General features: G+C 42.3%; 1 protein-coding gene across 1 annotated transcript in view; it reads left to right on the top strand.

Moving 5' to 3' along the window:
* LOC115477548 (LARGE xylosyl- and glucuronyltransferase 1) overlaps positions 1 to 23061 on the top strand; it is a 332081-nt gene that overhangs the window by 196793 nt on the left and 112227 nt on the right. Inside the window, exon 6 of the mRNA XM_030214492.1 lies at positions 614 to 785. Within this exon, the coding sequence (XP_030070352.1) occupies positions 614 to 785 (172 nt within the window). The remainder of the gene's footprint in view (positions 1 to 613; positions 786 to 23061) is intronic.

Here is a 23061-nt window from a genome sequence, read left to right as displayed (position 1 = left end):
TGTTGGCAGAGATTGAAAAAGAGGGCGCAAAAAATTAAAATGGTTGCTACGTTTGCTAAAGAAATATTTAATCACTTAACCGCCTAACAGCCAGTCCTATCTTGTATGCAGTGTCACTTAGGGCAATGTTTACTAAGGCGCGGTAGCATTTTTAACACGTCTACAATTGACGTGCGTGCTAACCGTGTAGGCGCCTATAGAGATATTGTAGGCACCTACACAGTTAATGCACGTGCATAGTTAAGGCGTGTTAGAAATGTTAACGCACCTATAACGCGTCTTAGTAAACAGGCCCTAATGCGGTTAAGTGCTAAATATCAGACGTAAGAGGACACATAAACCTGGTTATTCAATACCCATGACCGGACATGGCCCAGCATTGAATATCCAGGAATAACCCACTGGTAGCTAAAAAAAGACGCCTTCACCATCAGCTGAATATAGACCCCAACATATGAAAGAAGACGAGAGGAATTCTGCTTGGTGGTAATTCAGGTGATCGCATTGTTTAGACTCTACAGTATTGAAAAAGAACGCTTCCGCTGTTAAAACCCTCTTTTGTTTTTCCCATTTTCTTTTCCTGGGCCTCTCCACTTTCTCTTCCCGGTGGTAGTCAGAAGTATCCTGGATCCCTAACAAACACTACTCTGGGATATATGGTCTAATGAAGCTGGTTCTCACCAAGACCCTTCCCTCTAACCTGGAGCGAGTCATCGTCCTGGACACGGACATCACCTTTGCCACCGATATCGCTGAGCTCTGGGCTGTCTTTCACAAGTTCAAAGGTAAGCCGCGCCACTTGCTTTGCTTTCTGTTTGCTTATTTCAGAGGCTTTCTGACGGGGGACTGAGCAGTCGCACACTTCAGCGAAAAGAAACGGAGGAATAAAGTACAGGAATATAAGGTGAAAATAAAGTACAGCTTGGAATTTGTAAGATAAGAAAGTGGGAGTGATAACTTTTGTGTTGGTTGTTCATACATCACATCTGTGCAGATTGTTGGTGAATTTCTCTTGCACTATTTTTATTTATTTGCATTTGTATCCCACATTTTCCCACCTATTTGCGGGCTCAGTGTGACTTACAATATGTTGTAAATGATGGAAGTACAATTAGTTGCAGTACAATTATGGGTTACATTGTGATGAGTTATATAAGACAGAGTAAATTCAGGATATCATTAGGGGATAGAACAGTGGGATATAACAGTGGTGAGTTGAGAGAGGGACAAAACAGTATCGAGGGAACATGGAGGTCTGACAATTTTATCTGTGGGTAGGGTTAAAGAGTGGTGAGAGCGCGGGAGAAGAGATTACAGAGAGTGTATTGGTGCGTGTCTATGAGATTGTATGGGCTTCATGTGTTTTGATCCTTGCCGTAGATTTTCTCAAAGAGATAAGTCTTTAGTAGTTTGCGGAAGTCGGTCAGTTCGTAGATCGTTTTCAGGTTGCGTGGTAGTGTATTCCAGAATTGTGTGCTCATGTATGCGAAAGTCGATCCGTGCAGTACTTTGTACTATTGTGGTCTGGGTCTGGAGCATAGGAGCCAACTTTTCAAAATTGTTGGGGGTGCTAAGCCCAATGGAAATGACTCCTCCCTGGACACATACAAGGAATTTTCTCAATATTGGGGGTGCTCAAGCACCCACAGCACCGACAGAGTCGGCTCCAATGGTCTGGAGACTGTAGGCAGGGTGTGTAGGATCAGGTAAGGGCTGTTAAAATGGGTTTGCTCAAAACCAAGATGAGATGAGACTTCAGGATCCAACTGCTACTTTATGTTGAGGTACCTGGTTTTGACGTTGTTTGTCAACTAAGTGTTACAGTGAGAATTGGTGTGGTGTCATATGTGGACTGTGTGATTCCCTTTTTATGGGCATTCAAGCCTGAAGTGTGCTATTGGCTTGTTTTGTTTTAAATCATCATTTTCATTCTAAGGGGTATGTTCACTAAGGTGCGTTAGTGTTTCTAACGCACCTTTAAAGTTAAGGCACGTTAAACGCTAATGCGCCTATACATTTCTATGGACGCGTTAGTGTTTAACACATGTAAACCATTTACGCATGTTAAAAATGTTTAAGTGCCTGTAACTCACCTTAGTAAACATAGGCGTAAATAAGCCCCCTGAGGTAGGTGACGGCCGAAACATGTTGGGCATCTGATTTGTCATGAAATGTTCTCAATATTGTATGATTTTGTCTTTTTTACTTTGTTTTTATATGTCCTTTGCTTTTATTAGTTGTTTATATATGTAATAAAGTATGTTTATGTTGATGTTATTCTATATTTCTTTTTCTTTTAATTTTTATTTATGCAAGATTTTTATCTTACAAACATTCAAACACTATGGGCCCTGTTTACTAAGGTGCGCTAAAGTTTTTATCGCACGCTAAAATTTATCACATGCTAACACTACAGACACATATATTCCTGTGGGTATCTTTAGCATTAGCGTGTGCTAAAAACGATAGCACGCCTACAGCGCGGCTTAATCCTATGAATGCTATGAAAACAAGAAAATATCATCATTCAATAAGACATTAAAGGAAATAACGAAACTTTAGCTCACAATATTAGAGGGACCTCCAGGAAAAGAAAAAAGAAAGTAAAAAATGAACAGTTTAATCTATGTAGGGTTGTATCGAGCAGATAGCAGCTGGTTAAGGATTACCTGTTGTGAAGACTCCCCAGTAACTGTAATAACTTCTCTATCAATAAGAAATTGCATGAGCTTTACAGGGTCTAAAAACATAAAGTTGTTACCACTATAAGGAGCAAAACAATGATGAAGAAATTTTAGCACATATGAGACACCTAAGAATTCTTTACACCTCAGCTGGGCTATCGTAAATAAATTGGGAAAAGTTCAAATATAAGACCCAAAGAATTGCACATTAGTATGTCTGAAGTAAAGTTTCAGTACTTGGTTTTGGTCTGGTTCCAGTGCTAACTAGCAGTGTTGATCTCTCCATAATCAGTTCCATAAATGATTGTAGAAACTCATTCAAATTCATATAGTCTTCCCGGGACTTTTCTTGGTTCTTATTATCCACTATCATCTTCGTGAGTAAAATCAGAAATGTAGCATGTACAATGGGAGGGAGGGTATCCTCTGAAAAGCCCAATATTTCCAGCAGATACGTCTTTAACATTTCTTTCCAATTATGTTCATTCCCACTATTCCAGGACGAGTGGGTAGTTATGTCCATCGACAAGAAGGTGGAGATAGAAAATACAGAAATGAGCACCACTACATAGCTCCCTACTAGCAGCTCAGCTCCTCAGTATCTTCTATCTCCAGCAGGTGGATGGACAGACTTCCTCTATCTCTGGTTCTGAGGCCTTGCTCCTGGTCCAGTTGATCAACTGGTTCCCAGTTGAGCAGCCATACCTGGTGGTTCTGGGTCCCTATCGTGCCTTCCCCCTGGGGTGTTCTGCGCCTTTTCCCTGTTTTCCCTCTGTGAGAGCCTGCTCAGCAACCAGTCTGCTCAGAAGATGAGGAGTCGCAGGCAACACAATGAGTCTGGCAGGCCATCCTGGTCAACAAAACACCGGAACAATTGTAGAACTCTTAGGACGCCATCTTGGACCCCCTCTCCCCCCCTTTATTTATCATTTTTATTTGTATTTTTTGTTGCACCTTATCTGCTTGACTTGCATAGTTTGTGCAGTGTTTCTCCTTTGTTGGTTGTTTTCATTATTCTTGACTAATAGAAGCAGAATTCACATTTTCAGAAAATGCTTTAGAGTCTAGAAGGAGTAGCTTTCTAACAACTTTCTTGGGAAGTGAGCTGGAGCAGTAGAATGAGTTTCAGTAATAACCTGTAAATGAGCTGCTAAAGTTTTATCACTTAAAGTAATTGAATTGCAAGTGCCTTGAAAATTGGCTTCCATCTTATCCCCCAGTTACCGGGACAGTGGGCGTATTTTCACCAGGAACACTGAGGCTGTGGGCTCCAGACAAGCATACAGTAAAACCATGTTTGCAAAGCTGGAACACACACTTTTGGGTCAGTTGATGAGTTGAAATAGGCAGGTGAGGAGATAACTGTGTGGTGTCATGACAGTTTCATAATGATCATGTAGAGGTGACTAGAAATCTTTAAAAATCATGTAAAGTCAATTGAAATATATGTGTACTGTAATAGTAGCAAGACTCTTGGGGCTTATTTTTTATTTTTGAAGGGTTTTCTCCCATTCAGGGCTGCTGAGAGACTGGGCCGGGCTCGGGGCAAGGCTGCCTCCGGGGCCCCATCCCCGAGGTCGTTATCTGTTATCACCTGTCACCTCGCTCCATGACTGAAAGTATAGCAGCGACAGATCGGATTTGTCTCCCTTCGGGCCTTCCCTCCCTATTCCCCGCCCTCGTGGAAGTTACATCAGATGAGGGCGGGACACAGGGAGAGAAGGCCCGAAGGGAGGCAGATCCGATCTGCCGTTGCTGCGCTTTCAGTCACGGAGTTGACAGGTGAGGTGCTGTGATGATTTCAATGCAGGGGGCCTGGCCCAGGGGCGGGCGGAGGGGGCAGGTGGGGACTGCAGTGCAGCGACCTCAGGGGCAGGGGCGGGCCCTTGGAGGCCCAGGCCCGGGGAATTTTGTCCCCCCCCCCCCCCCCCCCCCCCCCTCTCAGCGGCCCTGCTCCCGTTCTTTATCCACTGGAGCAAAACTTAGGGGCCCCTTTACTAAGCTGTGCGGAGAAATGGGCTTAATATTCCCTTACGCAGATCTTTCCCACTTGCTCAGCCCATGTCTAGCGTGGCCATAAAATTGCCTTTAAAAAAATATTTTTTTGGGTGGGGGAGTAGGAGCATGACGCAATTATTGAGAAAAATTCAAACCATTCAAAATACGGCTGTTCGTCTGATTTTTCTCTCTTAAGAAATTAGACAGAATTATATCCTATTTTATTAAGCTGCATTGGCTTCCTATAGAATCGAGGGCTCTGTTTAAGTTAGGATGTTTATTATTCAAGATTGTTTATGGCTTGATTCCCCAATATATGATTTCTCTTGTTTGTTAATCGATAACAGGACAGCATTATAATATACAAAGTTCATTTTCATTCACTTGCTTATTTGCATATCAGGCAGCTAGATTATGGAATTACCTCTCATTTAATCCAAGGTAATTTCCTAGCCATAATATCTTTAAGAAGGTATTAAAGACCTTTCTATTTTATAAACATGTGATAAGGCAGTGAAATATTGTAATTACTTTTATGACGTTGTGTTTTTGTAGCTGATGACTGTTCTAGTTATATCTGTGGGAATTGTAGATGAATTTTGTCACATCCTAGATTTATTTTGATTTAGCAACTTAATTGTAATCTGCTATAAACTATGTGATTGGTATTAGCAGGCTATAAATGAACTAACTGGAACCGTATTAGTGCGTGGCATTTAAAAAAACAATGATGAATATGGGAGCACTGACAAAAAGAATGAAAGAAATAGGTCGATCAGTTTCATGTCGCTGACAAACTAAGTAAGAAAAAATAAACCAAATTAATTCAAGGGACATAAACTTTTATAGTAACAGAGCAATTGACAGTAGGTTAAGACCAGCATAGCCCCACCTAGTTAGCCCGGGAAAGTGGCTAGGGTTGCATCTGTCACTTCATGAAGGTTATACCTCTCTATGCAGTCTGTCAGCAAGATGGGGGCTATTGCACTGATTATCATATGTATAAGGAGCTGCCTGTTGGTGGAACGTTGTACAAAGACCTCCTAGCTCTTGGAGAATGAATATGGTCTTTAGAAGCTAGAATGGCAGAACTGGATCAGATAAACCAGAGAAGTATGTAGAGGACACCTTCAGAAACATTGAAGGCCAATCCCACTTCCTTTCTGGCAGCCCCTGACCTGCTTTGGAGGAGCCAAGGACTTGTAGAAGAAGACCATCCATCATGTTGGCATGGAATGAAGTAATTTTGTGGTTGGCACCTGCCCTCAAGGTGATGACTCATCCTGTCCAGAGTTATGTGTCTAGGTTATTGAAGACTCAGTCAATAGGGTGTAGATAGCTGGATGGCCTGATGCCGTGAAAAATATGTGGTATGTTGTTTACTGGATGCAAAGATAGTGGATCTCACTTGTCACCTAAATAGAATTTTGGAGAGTGCTAGGAAGGAACCAGCTATTGTGGTATACGTGCGTATAAATGACATAGGAAGGTGCAATAGAGGGGTTCCGGAAGTCCAATTTAACTTTTGGGAGGAAACTGAAAAGCATACAGGTTCCATTTTCACACACATGATCCCAGAGCCAGGTTGAAATCATGCATAGATGAGACAGTAGTGCAGGGAAAAAGGGCTTCAGATTTGTTAGGAATTGAGGAAAGGGGGAGCGTATTCCAATGGGATGAGCTTCACCTTAACCATGGATGGAACTTAGCTGTTGACATTAAAAGCCAGCAGAAAAAAAAAAGGTGTTAATAATCATTCACTCCTTGTTGCTATTATTGTAATTCATTGTAGCAGGATGTAGGCTGAAAAGATAGCAACCGGTGAAAAACACAGCAACCAGGTTGCTCCTGCAGAAGTTGTTTGACCATATAGCAATACTTTTACTAAATGAATTAGTCACTGTTGAACAAGAGGGTTCACTTTATCGTTTATTAAATTTCCTATACCGTATGTATTTGCCATGCAAGACAGAACGGTTTGCAATTAATTCCTAATTGGAAAAGAACGCCATAAAATCATAAGACAGAGATATCATCCATACATATTCATACAAGATATATAAAAACATAACACTAATCAATTAAAACCATCCATCCAAAATAAAAGTAACATGTTTTCAAATTTCTAACAGGCAAACTAAATTAACTATATATCTCTTGTCGTAGAAGCTCACTGACAATGGCCAAAAATTCAGGATCAGCTGGAGCAAAATGCTAGCTGGAAAAAAAATAAGTTTTTAGTGCATTACGAGAAAGGGTGTAGGACTTTTCCAGTCGGATTAGTTGGGGAAGTGAGTTCCACAAAGTGTTGAAGTGTTTTATTTTCGAGTCCGCCACTGCTTAGCAGAATTATTCCATCTATGTGTTACTGGTGGTGCCCAAAATCCCTCAAATTAGATTAGCAGGAACACAGCAAAATGCATTTCAGTACAGTTCACCTAAACTGTGGAATGAGCTTCCTGTAGTGATCTGAATATGAAACCCATTATTTACATATTAGGAAGCAGGTTAAGGCCTGGTTTTGTTTTTTAAAAGGTGTTTACATAAGTACCTTTACTATAATTCTAATGTTTTAAGGATTATGTGCAATATGATGATAAGCTGCTTTGGGGCTTAGTAAATCCATAAGCAGAATATCGAGTTGTAATAAATAAACTTTAAAAGGGAGCGAGAGCACCCTTTGGCTGTCAGTGAGGAGTGCGTGGTTTTGAGTGAGGTGCTTTCAAAGCATACTGTCAAAAATAGAGGGGTCCTTTTACAAAGACACACTGAAAAATGGCCTGCGGTAGTGTAGACGCGTGTTTTGGGCGTGCGCAGAATCATTTTTCAGCGCACCTGTAAAAAAAATGCCTTTTAAAAAATTTTTTCCGAAAATGGACATGCGGCAAAATGAAAATTGACATGCGTCCATTTTGGGTCTGAGATCTTACCACCAGCCATTGACCTAGCTGTAAAGTCTCAAGCGGTAACCGGGTGGTAATGACCTACGCGCGTCAAATGCCACTTGGCGCAGGTCCAAAAATGTTATTTTTCGGACGCATGCATCGGATACGCGCAAAAAATGAAATTACTGCAAGAGGCACATGGTAGCCGGGCAGTAACTCCATTTTGGCACATGTATGTCGCGTTTTGACACTTATGTGGCTTAGTAAAAGGGCCACAGAGGTTATGGTAAGGACTGGGGTAATTCGGATGAATTTTAAAGAGCACATTCATAGCTTCTACATGAATAAACTCAATGTTAAATGCCATGTAAATTTACCCTCCCTGTCCACTCACTGCTCCTGCAGAGCTGGTACCTATGAACGTATAAACGCTCCCAAACTACATGTGTCAACTGTCATTAATAAGGAAGCTGTGAATAGAAATGCAGAGTAAACTTTCAGTTGTCTGTATTCAGATGCCACCGTCAAACCCGACAACAAGTCTGTGTTTCGCTGAGTGCGTCATCGGGAGTTTTAACTGAAAAGTGCAGATTAATCTTACTCCCAAACCTCTAACCCTATTGTCAATCCCGTGTACCATGTCTAAAATGTCTAAAAACATTTTTAATAAATGCTTCATACATTTTAATTTTAGAACATCATCTTTTTTTAGGAATACAGTAGCACAGAGTAAACAAAGTATTGGAGGAGGGGGGAGGGGGTTGGGACTGGGAAAAGTGTCCCTTGGTTGGTTTTGTTGGATTCTAGAAGAGAGAGCTGTAGGTTGAGCACCTACCAGGCCCTGCTTTGTGACAGTGACTTGGGCAGGTGAAAGTTTCACCAGTGATGTCCCCATGCATACCTCCTACCCACCCCCACCCTCCCACTCTGTCAGACTGCCAAAGTAATACCCCCACCCTCCCATTCTGTCAGACTGTCAAAGTAATGCCTTGATGTTTCCCTCATATATACTATCTGCTACCACATTTGCTTATTTCCGATCTGACGAAGAAAGGCAACCTTCGAAAGCTAATCAAGAAATGTATTAAGTTATGTCCAATAAAAAAGGTATCATCTTATTTTCTTTTCCATGTTTTATTTTGTTTGATTTCTATTGATAACCTTAAGAGTGGACTAACACGGCTACCACACCTCTCTACATGTAGAACCCCAAAGAATAGCAAGATTCCGGAATGCTAAAGAGTGACAAGATTCCACAGCAGAATCTCAAAGAGTAGCAACGTTCCATGTAGAACCCGATCTGACGAAGAAGGGCAACCTTCGAAAGCTAATCAAGAAATGTATTATGTCCAATAAAAAAGGTATCATCTTATTTTCTTTTCCATGTTTTATTTTGTTTGATTTCTATTGATAACCTTAAGAGTGGACTAACGCGGCTACCACACCTCTCTACATGTAGAACCCCAAAGAATAGCAAGATTCCGGAATGCTAAAGAGTGACAAGATTCCACAGCAGAATCTCAAAGAGTAGCAACGTTCCATGTAGAACCCGATCTGACGAAGAAGGGCAACCTTTGAAAGCTAATCAAGAAATGTATTAAGTTATGTCCAATAAAAAAGGTATCATCTTATTTTCTTTTCCATGTTTTCTTTTGTTTGATTTCTATTGATAACCTTTAAGAGTGGACTAACACGGCTACCACACCTCTCTACCAGTGATGGGAGAAATGCGCCAGGGTCATTCATGTTTACAAAGGAAGATCAGTCATTGATGTGAGGTTGTGTGACAAGGACCCACAGAAGACTGATGCTTAATTGGTAGATTTCCATGCCCAGGGCTCCTTTCCTAATCAAATAAAATGCATCCTATACTGCCACTGTTGTCTTTGTGACTTGCATGGCAATTCCTCAATACTTTTTTTTGTTTTTGTTCTATCAGGCTTTTCGTGTCTTTGCTTTGCACTTTTGTTCTTTTCTCTTTTTCTTTCTTGTTCTCTTGGCCTTTTTTTAAATTCTTGTTCATTTTTCTCTCCTTTTTTCCTACCACACAAGACACTTGAAAAGGGCAGTTCTATCAACTGGACACTAAAATTTGCATGCCTAAATGTGCATATAATGTTGAGAATTGTAGCAGTATATATATAAGAACATGCCATACTGGGTCATACCAATTGTCCATCTAGCCCAGTATCCTGCTTCCAACAATGGCCAATCCAGGTCACAAGTACCTGGCAGAAACCCAAATCGTGGCAACATTCCATGTAGAACCCCAAAGAAATAGCAAGATTCTGGAATCCTAAAGAGTAACAAGATTCCATGTAGAACCCCAATGAGTAGCAACATTCCATGTAGAACCCCAAAGAATAGCAAGATTCTGGAATCCTAAAGAGTAACAAGATTCCATGTAGAACCCCAATGAGTAGCAACATTCCATGTAGAACCCCAAAGAATAGCAACATTCTGGAATCCTAAAGAGTAACAAGATTCCATGTAGAACCCCAATGAGTAGCAACATTCCATGTAGAACCCCAAAGAATAGCAAGATTCTGGAATCCTAAAGAGTAACAAGATTCCATGTAAAACATTAAAGAGTAGCAACATTTCATGTAGAACCCCAAAGAATAGCAAGATTCTGAAATCCTAAAGATTGACAAGATTCCATGCAGAACCTATCAGAGTAGCAACATTCCATGTAGAACCGCAAAGAATAGCAAGATTCTGGAATCCTAAAGAGTAACAAGATTCCATGTAGAACCCCCATGAGTAGCAACATCCCATGTAGAACCCCAAAGAATAGCAAGATTCTGGAATCCTAAAGAGTAACAAGATTCCATGTAGAACCCTAATGAGTAGCAACATTCCATGTAGAACCCCAAAGAATAGCAAGATTCCGGAATCCTAAAGAGTAACAAGATTCCATGTAGAACCCTAATGAATAGCAATATTCCATGCAGAATCCCAAGTACATAAGTGTTGCCATACTGGGACAGACCAAAGGTCCATCTAAGCCCAGTATCCTGCTTCCAACAATGGCCAATCCAGGTCAAAGTACCTGGCGGAAACCCAGTTAGTAAGCAACACTCCATGCTACCAATCCAGGAGCAAGCAGTGACTTTCCCATGTCTGTCTCAATAGCAGACTATGAGCTTTTCCTCCAGGAACTTGTCCAAACCTTTTTAAACCCAGATACGCTAACAGCTGTTACTCCATCCTCCAGCAAAGAGTTTCAGAGCCTAACTGTTTTTTTGAGTGAAAAAAAATATTTCTTCCTGTTTGTTTTAAAAGTATTTCCATTCAATTTCATTGAGTGTCCCCTGGTCTCTGTACTTTTTGAAAGACTGAAAAAATCGATTTACTTTTACCCGTCCTCCACAACTCAGGATTTTGTAGACCTCAGTTATATCCCCAATCATCCGTCTCTTTTCCAAGCTGAATAGCCCTAACCTCTTTAGCCTTTCCTCATAAAGGAGCAGTTCCGTCCCCTTTATCGTTTTGGTGGTTCTTCTTTGAACCTTTTCTAATTCCGCTATATCTTTTTTTTTGAGATGCAACCAACTTTGGCTGTACCACAGAAAGGTGATATATCAAATCCATAATCTCCATATACCACATGCTGCCCATCCAGCCACCTAAGCATTATTCTGTAAATATGTAATTACTAGTAAAAAAGGCCCATTTCTGTAGCAAATGAAACGGGCGCTAGCAAGGTTTTCCTCCCCAACCCCCCCTCCCTACCCCTTCGTCGTTGTGAAGCCACTGACGCCATTGCTCTGCACCTCGTCAACACACCTTCATCACCTTCTTCGTTGTGAAGCCACTGACACCATTGCTCCGCCCTCGATGTGTGACGCCATTGCTCCGCCCTCAACGTCATCACGTTTGATGCGAGGGCGGCGCCCAGAGACTTGGTGATTTCGGTGGCTTCACCACCACGAACCCTTCATGAAGGAAGTGATGTCAATGTCTTCAGAACGTTGAGGGTGAGTTTTATTATATAGATCTTGCATAGCACCTATTTGCAAGGGGAGCATTTTGCATGGTGGGGTCCCACTTACAGTATATTTTACATAGAACTAGTAAAAGAGGCCCATTTCCAACAGAAAGGAAACGGGTGCTAGCAAGGTTCCAGGACCCCCACCCTCTTGTCTCAGGACCTCCCCCCCTCGTCTCAGGACCCTCCTCTCCGATTTCCGCCACCCAGCGCCTCCCACCCTTTGTCTCTGTGGCCTCCGAGTGCAAGGAGGACGTGTACGAGTGCCCCAGCCCTCGTACGTGGCAGCTGCTGTTTAAAAAGTTTTTCCTCCTGCTCAGCCGGCAACACTCAAGTCCACCAAGTACAGACGCCGCTTCAGACAGGCTGTGGTTCGCTGTTCCTCTGGTCCTGCCCTCATTTCCTGTTTGCAGAAGGGGCGGGACCAGAGGCAGAGCTGAAACAGAAGCAAAGGCAGTGTGAAGCGCCGTGCCGTGCCTGCTCGACTTCACTATTGCCGGCGGACCACGAGGTAAAAAGTTTTAAAGAACAGCCGACACGAACGGGAGGGGCAGCCGCACATGTCCTGCTTCCACTTGGAGGCCACAGAGAGAGAGAGAGAGGGAGGCGTGGGGGGTGCATGGAACTCTGAGGGGAGGGGGACCTGGAACTGGAAGGGGAGGGGGTCCTGGAACTCAGAGGACAGGGAGGGAGGCAGGTAGGGGGGCATGGAACTCGGAGGGAGGGAGGCAGATAGGGGGGCATGGAATTCGGAGGGGAGGGGGGCTGGAACTCGGAAGAGAGAGGGAGGTAGGGAGGGGGCCCTGGAACCTTGCTAGCACCCGTTTCATTTCTGTTGGAAATGGGCCTCTTTTACTAGTGACTTTTATAAAGTAAGGGGTGAAAAAGAATTTAAAGTACAGGTGAACAAATGTTGTTGTATTATTTTTCCTCCATTTTGTGTCTCCCATCTATCTTTCGTACCTTCCTGTATGCTTCTTTAACCTGCCTTTTTGGACTGGCGGTAGAGCACTGCATCTTCTCCTATGGTCAAACAAGGTAGAGGATGCTTCCATGCATAGGGAGAGGAATGGCCACCAAGGAAAGGGAGGTGATTAACACCTCTGTATAAGTCTCTTCAGACCTCCAGTTAGAATATTGTGTACAGTTCTGGAGACCACAGCTTCCAAAATATATAAACAGGATGAAGTCAGTCCAGAGGGTGGCTAATAAAATGGCCAGTGGTCTTTGCCATAAAGCTTATGGGGACAGAGTTAAAGATTGCAGTATGTGTACTTTGGAAGAAAGGCGGGAGAAGGGAGATATGATGGAGACATTTAAATACCTACATGACATGAATGCACAGGAGGCGAGTCTCTCTCAATTGAAAAGGGGCATAGGATGAAGGTGAAAGGAGACATGAAATATTCTTTTATTAAAGGGTGGTGGATACGTGGAAATCCTCCCAGTGTTGCTGATGGAGACAAGGACTGTATCTGAATTTAGGAAAACATAGGATATCAATAGAAATCAAACAAAAGAAAACATGGAAAAGAAAATAAGATGATACCTTTTTTATTGGACGTAACAATACATTTCTCGATTAGGTTTCGAAGGTTGCCCTTCTTCGTCAGATTGGAAATAAGCAAATGTGCTAGCTGACAGTGTATATAAGTGAAAACATTCAAGCATTACTATGACAGTAAAATAGATACTATTGGAGATTCTACATGGAATGTTGCTACTATTGGAGATTCTAGATGGAATGTTGCTACTATTTGAGATTCTATATGGAATGTTGCTACTATTGGAGATTCTACATGGAATGTTGCTATTCCACTAGCAACATTCCATGTAGAAGGCTGCGCAGGCTTCTGTTTCTGTGAGTCTGATACGTGCAGGACGTCAGACTCACAGAAGCAGAAGCCTGCGCGGCCACATTGGTGATCTGCAAGGGCTGACTTCTACATTGAATGTTGCGAGTGGAATAGCAACATTCCATGTAGAATCTATAGAAATCAAACAAAATAAAACATGGAAAAGAAAATAAGATGATACCTTTTTTATTGGACATAACTTAATACATTTCTTGATTAGCTTTCGAAGGTTGCCCTTCTTCCTCAGATCGGAAATAAGCAAATGTGCTAGCTGACAGTGTATATAAGTGAAAACATTCAAGCATTACTATGACAGTCTGACAGGGTGGGAGGATGGGGGTGGGTCGGAGGTATGCATGGGGACATCAAAGCATATCATTGATATTCTGACAGGATGGGTGTGGATAGGTGAGGGGTGGGGTGATCAACAGAGACATACAGCTTTATGGTTTATAATGGGCTAGGAACCCCAGGTCCTTGTTAAGTCCTTTCTGTTGGGTGATAACCTTAAGAGTGGACTAACACGGCTACCACACTTCTCTACTTAAGATGGAAAACATAGGAGAAACACAGAGGGTCTCTGAAGGTGAGGAAGGGATAGTAGAGCTTAATAGTTAGTATGGGTGGGCAGACTCAGTAGGCCATAGGGTCTTTATCTGCTGCCATTTTTATCTTTGTTTCCTTTTTCTCTGTCTTCCCACTTCCATCCTCCCTTTCTCCTTTTTTCACTCCCTCCCCTCTTCCTTCTTCCTTTTCTCCCCACCTCTCTCCCTGCCTCTTTCCCCCACTCCCGCTCACTCTTTCCTTGCCTCTCGTACTTTCTTGTCTACAGTCTGTTTCTTTCTTTCTGCCTCCCCTCCCCCTCTCCCCCCCACACACCTTTTTCTTACTGAGGTTTGGTAACCCACACAGTGAAATTGTGATTGTGAAAACAACCCACTTCTGCCAAAAGCCAGAGAATTGGAAATGAATGACGGGGCTGAAAACGCCGAGACGGCACCTGTCGGATGCCTTCGCTCACCGATTACAATAAGAGAGAGGAAACAATTAAGAGAATACTCGGCATCTTGCGGTGACTCACAGCTGATTCTGTCTCCGGTTTTGCATCGTCTGACGCAGGCTCCCACTGTCTGGAGCCTGGCAAGTGCAGAGCAGCCACCTCCAGCTCGTCTTCCCTCCCTTCGCTTTTGTTTTATGCCATGAAAAAAAATAAAAATAAAAATTAGTTGCCATGGCAACGTAATGCAGCTCTTTTATCCCTATGGAAACCTGCTGCAGTCATTTCTTAAAGTTCAATTTTCAACTTTTCCTTCCGATTCTTCCTCTGTTCTTCCCTCCGGTTTGTGCAAGATCCGGCAGGGACGCTACTCTGAACGCTGAAATGCAAGCCATGCATCTTGTATTCCTGTAAGCGTGTTTTACTGATTTCTTTGCACACTTTGGGGCGAAAATGGCATTAAACTGGAAAGATTTTCTGTTCTGTGTGGAATGTAATCATCTTCCTTTGTTTTAGAAAGGGTGAGGGGCGTTGTCATTAGCTCCCCCTGAACCCCTTCCTACCACTGAACATAAATAATGCTTCTTCTCATTCCAAATGCACAAATTCCAGTACCCAAACCCCAAACAAAAAACCATCCTCAGCAACACAAAAACAGCCTCCTTTCTTTCCCAACGCTGACATCCCTTCTCAACAAGCACATGCAAGCTTAGATACCTCTTTTTGTAGATGTATACCTAGACCAGGGGTAGGCAACTCCGGTCCTGGAGAGCCGCAGGCAGGTCAGGTTTTCAGGATATCCACAATGAATATGCATGAACTTGATTTGCATACACCGCCTCCATGGTATGCAAATCTATCTCCTGCATATTTATTGCGGATATCCTGAAAACCTGACCTGCCTGCGGCTCTCAAGGACTGGAATGGCCTACCTCTGCACTAGGCTACTCCTCCACTGGCAACATTTTATGTGGAGGCAATGCGGCCGCGCAGGCTTCTGTTTCTGTGAGTCTGATGTCCTGCACATACGTGCAGGACATCAGACTCACAGAAACAGAAGCCTGCGCGGCCGCGTTGCTGATCTGCAAGGGCAGGCTTCTACATGGAATGTTGCTAGTGAAATAGCAACAGTCCATGTAGAATCTCAAATAGTAACAACATTCCAGAATCTCAAATAGTAGCAACAGCAACACTCCATGTAGAATCTCCAATAATAGCAACAGAATCTCAATAGTAGCAACATTCCATCTAGAATCTCCAACAGAATCTCAATAGTAGCAACATTCCATCTAGAATCTCCAACAGAATCTCAATAGTAGCAACATTCCATCTAGAATCTCCAATAGTAGCAACAGAATCTCCAACAGTAGCCAACATTCCATGTTCCACTGCACTAACCACTAGGCCAGGGGTAGGCAACTCCGGTCCTCGAGAGCCGCAGGCAGGTCAGGTTTTCAGGATATCCGCAATGAATATGCAGGAGATAGATTTGCAAGCACCGCCTCCATGGTATGCAAATCTATCTCCTGCATATTTATTGCGGCTATCCTGAAAACATGACCTGCCTGAGGCTCTCAAGGACTGGAATGGCCTACCTCTGCACTAGGCTACTCCTCCACTGGCAACATTTTATGTGGAGGCAATGTGGCCGCGCAGGCTTCTGTTTCTGTGAGTCTGACGTCCTGCACATACGTGCAGGACGTCAGACTCACAGAAACAGAAGCCTGCGCGGCCGCGTTGCTGATCTGCAAGGGCAGGCTTCTACATGGAATGTTGCTAGTGAAATAGCAACAGTCCATGTAGAATCTCAAATAGTAACAACATTCCAGAATCTCAAATAGTAGCAACAGAATCTCAATAGTAGCAACATTCCATCTAGAATCTCCAATAGTAGCAACAGAATCTCAACAGTAGCAACATTCCATGTAGAATCTCAAATAGTAGCAACAGAATCTCCAACAGTAGCCAACATTCCATGTTCCACTGCACTAACCACTAGGCCAGGGGTAGGCAACTCCGGTCCTCGAGAGCCACAGGCAGGTCAGGTTTTCAGGATATCCACAATGAATATGCATGAACTTGATTTGCATACACCGCCTCCATGGTATGCAAATCTATCTCCTGCATATTCATTGTGGATATCCTGAAAACCTGACCTGCCTGCGGCTGTCGAGGACCGGAATCGCCTACCCCTGTATCACCTGAACCCACAGTCCAGCATTTCCCCCTCATCCTGTCTGCCCCGTGTCCTACTTTCCTTCCAACTTGCCTTCGAGACTCGAGAGCCGCAGGCAGGTCAGGTTTTCAGGATATCCACAATGAATATGCAGGAGATTGATTTGCATACCATGGAGGCAGTGTATGCAAATCAAGTTCATGCATATTCATTGTGGATATCCTGAAAACCTGACCTGCCTGCGGCTCTCCAGGACCGGAGTTGCCTACCCCTGACCTAGACAAATGAAGGCGGGGCTTGTGGAGCCAGTCGCAAGCCTTGTCACAGATGCTATAAGGATGAAGAATTTATAACCACAAGAGTTAACTGGATTAATCATTCTCCAAAAAAAAAAAAAAACCACAGGTGTAAGTGGAATAAGGATAAATAGACTTCAGTAAGGCTCCCAAGTTGGCAAAATCTTGCAGTCCCTGGACAGGATTTCTGCCTGACTGGAGGGGGTTTAGGTTTTTGCTCCATAAGGATGTTTTGACAACAACACAATGGTATCTTTATATAGATGATTAAGATACGAACTTTGTAGGTTCTAAAGAATACTGGTCTTCAGATTAATAATAATAATAAGCTTACCTACATTGGAACCATAGCTTTGTGGAGAATAAGTTATATGATGATATGTATTTATGAATGTTGGAAGGGTATAATGTATACTTGTTAGAAGCATCATAGGGATAAATAGAAATTGCTAGTGATTATTAAGACACAAATCTATTCTTATTATTTACATAAGTATATCTAGGGTTACCATATTTGCCCTAAGAAAAAAGAGGAAAAAATATTGCCCCCCCCCCCCCCAAGAAAGCCAGATTCCCTCTCTCAAGTGGCATTCTACACGCATAGGTCATTACCGCCCGGTTAACGTGTGAGACCTTACCGCTAAGTCAGTGGCTGATGGTAAGGTCTCAGACCCAAAATGGATGCGCGCCAATTTTTATTTTGCCATACGTCCATTTTCAGCAAAAATTTTAAAAGGCATTTTTTTTTACAGGCACGCTGAAAAAATGGATCTGCTCGCACCTAAAACCCGCGCCTACACTACTGCAGGCCATTTTTTAGCACACCTTAGTAAAAGGAACCCTTAGAGGTTATATACTTTTGTCGATTAAAGGTTTATTTTATGACTGAGGGCTGGGAAAAATCATGACTGTCATTTAGGAGGAGGATTTCAAAGGGATTTCTATAAATGTGCTCCTGAGGAGTAGAGTCCCTTTGAAAGTGCTCTCATATCTTCAGCAAATAATACGCATGTGAACTTTTACAGAAGGGTGCATCTCTGCAGCCCATGGGTAATTCCCTTGTTCTGGGATTCCTGTACTTTATGGGGAGTCAACACAGGAGTGGATAGCTGCACCCCAAAAATGATTCCTTGGGTTGAGGTCTGGGATCCTGACAGCTCTCGATGAGGTCTTTGCAGTGTAAGCCTGAACAGAAGGAGGTATCCCTTACCCCTCACTGATTCCCTTTTCTGGGATGTTTAGTCTCAGCCTGACTGTGCACAGGAGCACCAGGTACCTCCGTAGAGTCGGCCTTAGAATTCCCAGGAGGAATGTGAAGACAGTAAGTGGAGAAAAGTGCATCTTCTGGCAGATATTATCTAAAGTGAGACAGATTCCGCTGATCTTGCTTTGAGGAAGGGACGGTTGTCCTCAGCTTACCTCAATTACCTTTAAATTATTGACCACTAACCAGTATGTATATGACTCTTCTTAAGTGACTGCATTAAGAATGGTGGCCTTTTTTGTTTTATTCCTTTCATAAAACATCATTTACAGCATCATTTGTCTACTGTTGTCTGCATTAGAGTTGAATCTCGTCATTCTTTAAACTCCATCAGACTTTATTTTATGGAGGGAGGTAGGGCAGGGGGTCCTGAATGTGTTCGGGGCCAGGGTAAGAGAAGTTTTTGCTACCACTTGATCATGTTTTGTTAAAATAATATGGACTCTTGTATTTTCTCCGAGTCTTGTCCCCCCCCCCCTTCCTCCCCAGTTTTTCCCTTTCATAAAAACATCATTTAAGGCATTATTTCTCCTTGAAAGTCATCTATCATCGCTCTACTTTTTGATTCTGCAGATGGGGATGTTCCAGTCAATATCTGGTAAGGGGTAGGGTTGAAATTGCCTAGCAATAGCAGCTGACCCTTTGCTCCCAATTTTTGGAAATCTGCAACCTGTCTAGTTCTTCTGTCTGAGGTGGAAATCTGTAGACAGCACCCACCATCTATCTAGTCTAGTTGAAGTTGCTTACGGTAGTCAACACAGTGCAATCCCATTCACCTAGTCTCATAACTATTCATAAGAATATAAAAATAGCCATACTGGGTCAGACCAATGGTCCATCTAGCCCGGTACTCTCTTTCCAACAGTGGCTAATCCAGGTCACAAGTACCTGGCAGAAATCCAATTAGTAGCAACATTTCATGCTACTAATTCTGGGGTACACAGTGGCTTCCCCCATATTCATCTCAATAACAGACTATGGGCTTTTCCTCCAGAAACTTGTCCAAACCTTTTTTTTAACCCAGATATGCTAGCCACCATTACCACAACCTTCAGCAGCGAGTTCCAGAGTTTAACTATTCATTGCATGAAAAGATATTTCCTCCTATTTGTTTTAAAAGTATTTCCATGTAATTTCATTGAGTGTCCCTTGGTCTTTGTACTTTTTGAAAGAGTGAAAAATTAATTCACTTCTACCTGTTCTACAACAATCAGGATTTTATAGACCTCAATCGAATCCCCCCTCAGTCGTTTCTTTTCCAAGCTGAAGAGCCCTAATCTCTTTAGCCTTTCCTCATATGGGAGGAGTTCCATCCCCTTTATCATTTTGCTCTCTCTTCTTTGAACCTTTTCTAATTCCACTCTATCTTTTGTGAGATACAGTGACCAAAATTGAACACAATATTCAAGGTGAAGTCACACTATGCAGTGATACAGAGGAATTTTCACCCCCTTTCCTAATAATACATATCCTAATAATATTCCCATCCCCACCAGTACTGGCCTTCCGACAGCCACCCAACTTAAAACACAAGCTAATCAGAAGTAAACTTCCATCACAGACTGAAAAGGAACAGAAGGGCACACGTCCCTGTAATTTATCCAGTTGCAAACTATGCCAAAATATTTCACAGGACCCCACAGTCATCCACAAAGGAAAGATATTCAACATAAAGGAATCTTTCACTTGCTCATCTTCCAATGTGGTATATATCATTCAGTGTAAAAAATGTAACGAAGGATGCTATATTGGAGAAACAGGCCAGATGCTGAAGACAAGATTCAATTTACATAGACATCACATGAACAATACAGCCAGTAGGGCCCCCACCTCGGTGGGACAGCACTTCACAGAACCAGGACACTGTACCAGTGATTTCACAGTGAGAATACTGAAAGGTAACTTTAAAACCATACAAGAACGTAAGACCTTTGAAGTCAGAATGATTGAATATTTTAACACCCAACAGAAAGGACTTAACAAGGATCTGGGGTTCCTAGCTCATTATAAACCATAAAGCTGTATGTCTCTGTTGATCACCCCACCCCTCACCTATCCACACCTATTCTGTTAGAATATCAATGATATGCTTTGATGTCCCCATGCATACCTCCGACCCACCCCCATCCTCCCACCCTGTCAGACTGTCATAGTAATGCTTGAATGTTTTCACTTATAAACACTGTCAGCTAGCACATTTGCTTAGTTCCGATCTGAGGAAGAAGGGCAACCTTCGAAAGCTAATCAAGAAATGTATTAAGTTATGTCCAATAAAAAAGGTAATATCTTATTTTCTTTTCCATGTTTTATTTTGTTTGATTTCTATTGATAACCTTAAGAGTGGACTAACACGGCTACCACACTCCTCTGCTAATAATACCTAGCATCCTGTTTGCTTTTTTGGCCACCGCCACACATTGGACAGAAAATTTTCAGCATATTGTCTACAATGACACCGATATCTTTTTCTTGAGTGCTGACTCCTAAGGTGGACCCTAACATCAGGTAGCTGTAATTCAGATTATTCTTCCCAATGTGCATCGCTTTGCATTTGCCCACATTAAATTTAATCTACCATTTGGATGCCCAGTATTTAAGAACAGAGAAAGTTCTTATTAGCTAATTCAGCTTTTTTTCAGGCTAGAGGCTTGTTCTAAAACAGAAGAGCTGCTTCAAAAAAGATCCTTTCTTTCATTTGGGCACTTCTCATTCCTTATAATTATTATGTATTTATTTGGATTTTGCTCACACCTTTTTCAGTAGTAGCTCAAAAGGTGAGTTACATTCAGTTACACTGCGTATTTTTGTGTCCCTGGAGGGCTCACAGTCTAATTTTTGTACCTGAGGCAACACAGGGTTAAGTGACTTGCCCAAGATCACAAGGAGCAGCAGTGGGATATGAACCCATATATATCATAGTCCTTGTATGTTACCATGTATGTATGTACAACACAACAAAGTAGTGGGTAAAAAACCAGGAGTCCCAGAGTGAAGATGAACCACCTTAATAATCACATATATTTGCACAGTTTTCAGATTATATATGTATTATCATTTGTTTTTAGTGTTATATTGCTTTATATTGTGTTTATATATTGTTTTTATTTGTAGACTCCTGATGTAGGCCCTTTGGCCGAAACACAACGTTGTGTCGAGTCAATATACTGATTAATAAAGTTTGGTTCATCTTCACTCTGGGACTCCTGGTTTTTTACCCACTACTTTGTTGTATTGTGACTATCCGTTGGACTTCGTTGAGTTCTCCACGTTTGTGGATTCTTTACTACCATGTATGTATGTACCTTAACGCAAGTCCATCTGTAATTCTGCTACCTGGAAATGGCAACCGCCATTACGGCAAATGTAAGCCACATTGAGCCTGCAAATTGGTGGGAAAATGTGGGATACAAATGCTACAAATAATATTAATAATAACTGTGCACCCCTGGATGTCAAGTCCGGTGTGCTAACCACTAGGCTACTTTTCCAAATGGAAGCATTCTTTCTAGAACCAAGAAGGAGAGAGAGAAAGACCAAAGTGTTGAGACTGGAATCTCTATTAATCCTTTATTACAAATATCCACAGATGAAAGTTGTTAAATTTCAAGAGAATTGTGAAAAATTACAAGAGGACCTTACGAGACTGGGAGACTGGGCGTCTAAATGGCAGATGGCGTTTAATGCGAGCAAGTGCAAAGTGATACATGTGGGAAAGAGGAACAGGAATTATAGCTACGTCATGCGAGGTTCCACGTTAGGAGTCACAGACCAAGAAAGGGATCTAGGTGTCGTCGTTGATGATACGTTGAAACTCGCTGCTCAGCGTGCTAAAGCAGCTAAGAAAGCAAATAGAATGTTAGGTATTAGAAAAGGAATGGAATACAAAAATGAGGACCTTTATAATGCCTTTGTATCGCTCTATGGTGCGACTTCACCTCGAATATTGTGTTCAATTCTGGTCACCTCATCTCAAAAAAGATATAGTGGAATTAGAAAAGGTGCAGAGAAGGGCGACGAAAATGAAAAATGGAATGGGATGACTCCTTATCAGGAAAGGCTAAAGCGGCTAGGGCTCTTCAGCTTGGAGAAAAGACGGCTGAGGGGAGATATGACAGAGGTCTATAAAATAATGAGTGGAGTTGAATGGGTAGATGTGAAGCGTCTGTTTAATCCTTCCAAAAATACTAGGACTTAGGGGGCAAGCGATGAAGCTACAATGTAGTAAATTTAAAATGATTTGGAGAAAATATTTCTTCACTCAACGTGTAATAAAACTCTGGAATTCGTTGCTAGAGATTGTGGTAAAGGCGGTTTTCTTAGCGGGGTTTAAAAAAGGTTTGGATGCCTTCCTAAAGGAAAAGTCCATAGACCATTATTAAAATGGACATGGGGAAAATCCACTGCTTATTTATTAAAATGGACTTGGGGAAAATCCACTGCTTATTTCTGGGATAAGCAGCATAAAATGTATTGAACTTTTACAGGATCTTGCCAGGTATCTGTGACCTGGATTGGCCACTGTTGGAAACAGGATGCTGGGCTTGATGGACCTTTGGTCTGTCCCAGTATGGCAATACTTATGTACTTATTGTAAATGAGGTGAGTCAAAATACACTGAAGCGTGGACTGTACGTGGTGCCTGTCTTGGTAAGTACCTTCATCAGGAGTGCAAACAGAACAGCCAGTCCTGATAGGTCAGCTCGTAGTGATGCACAAAAACCAAACGACTTGGCGCAACTGGATGTAGAAGCAAAAAAATGACGTAACTTGTGCGAACCATAGACCTGATGTCATTTTTTGCTTTTACGTTCCCTGATGCACCCTGGTTTGGAGGACAGCACAAAAAGCTGCAGGAAAGTGACCTTTGGGGAGGTGGGAGGTGATTTTTTTTGTACTATTTCATCTCAGGAATCG

This window comes from Microcaecilia unicolor, chromosome 9 (assembly GCF_901765095.1).
Source record: "Microcaecilia unicolor chromosome 9, aMicUni1.1, whole genome shotgun sequence".
In the NCBI taxonomy this organism is placed as follows: Eukaryota; Metazoa; Chordata; class Amphibia; order Gymnophiona; family Siphonopidae; genus Microcaecilia; species Microcaecilia unicolor.
This window is presented reverse-complemented; position numbering and strand designations above follow the sequence as displayed.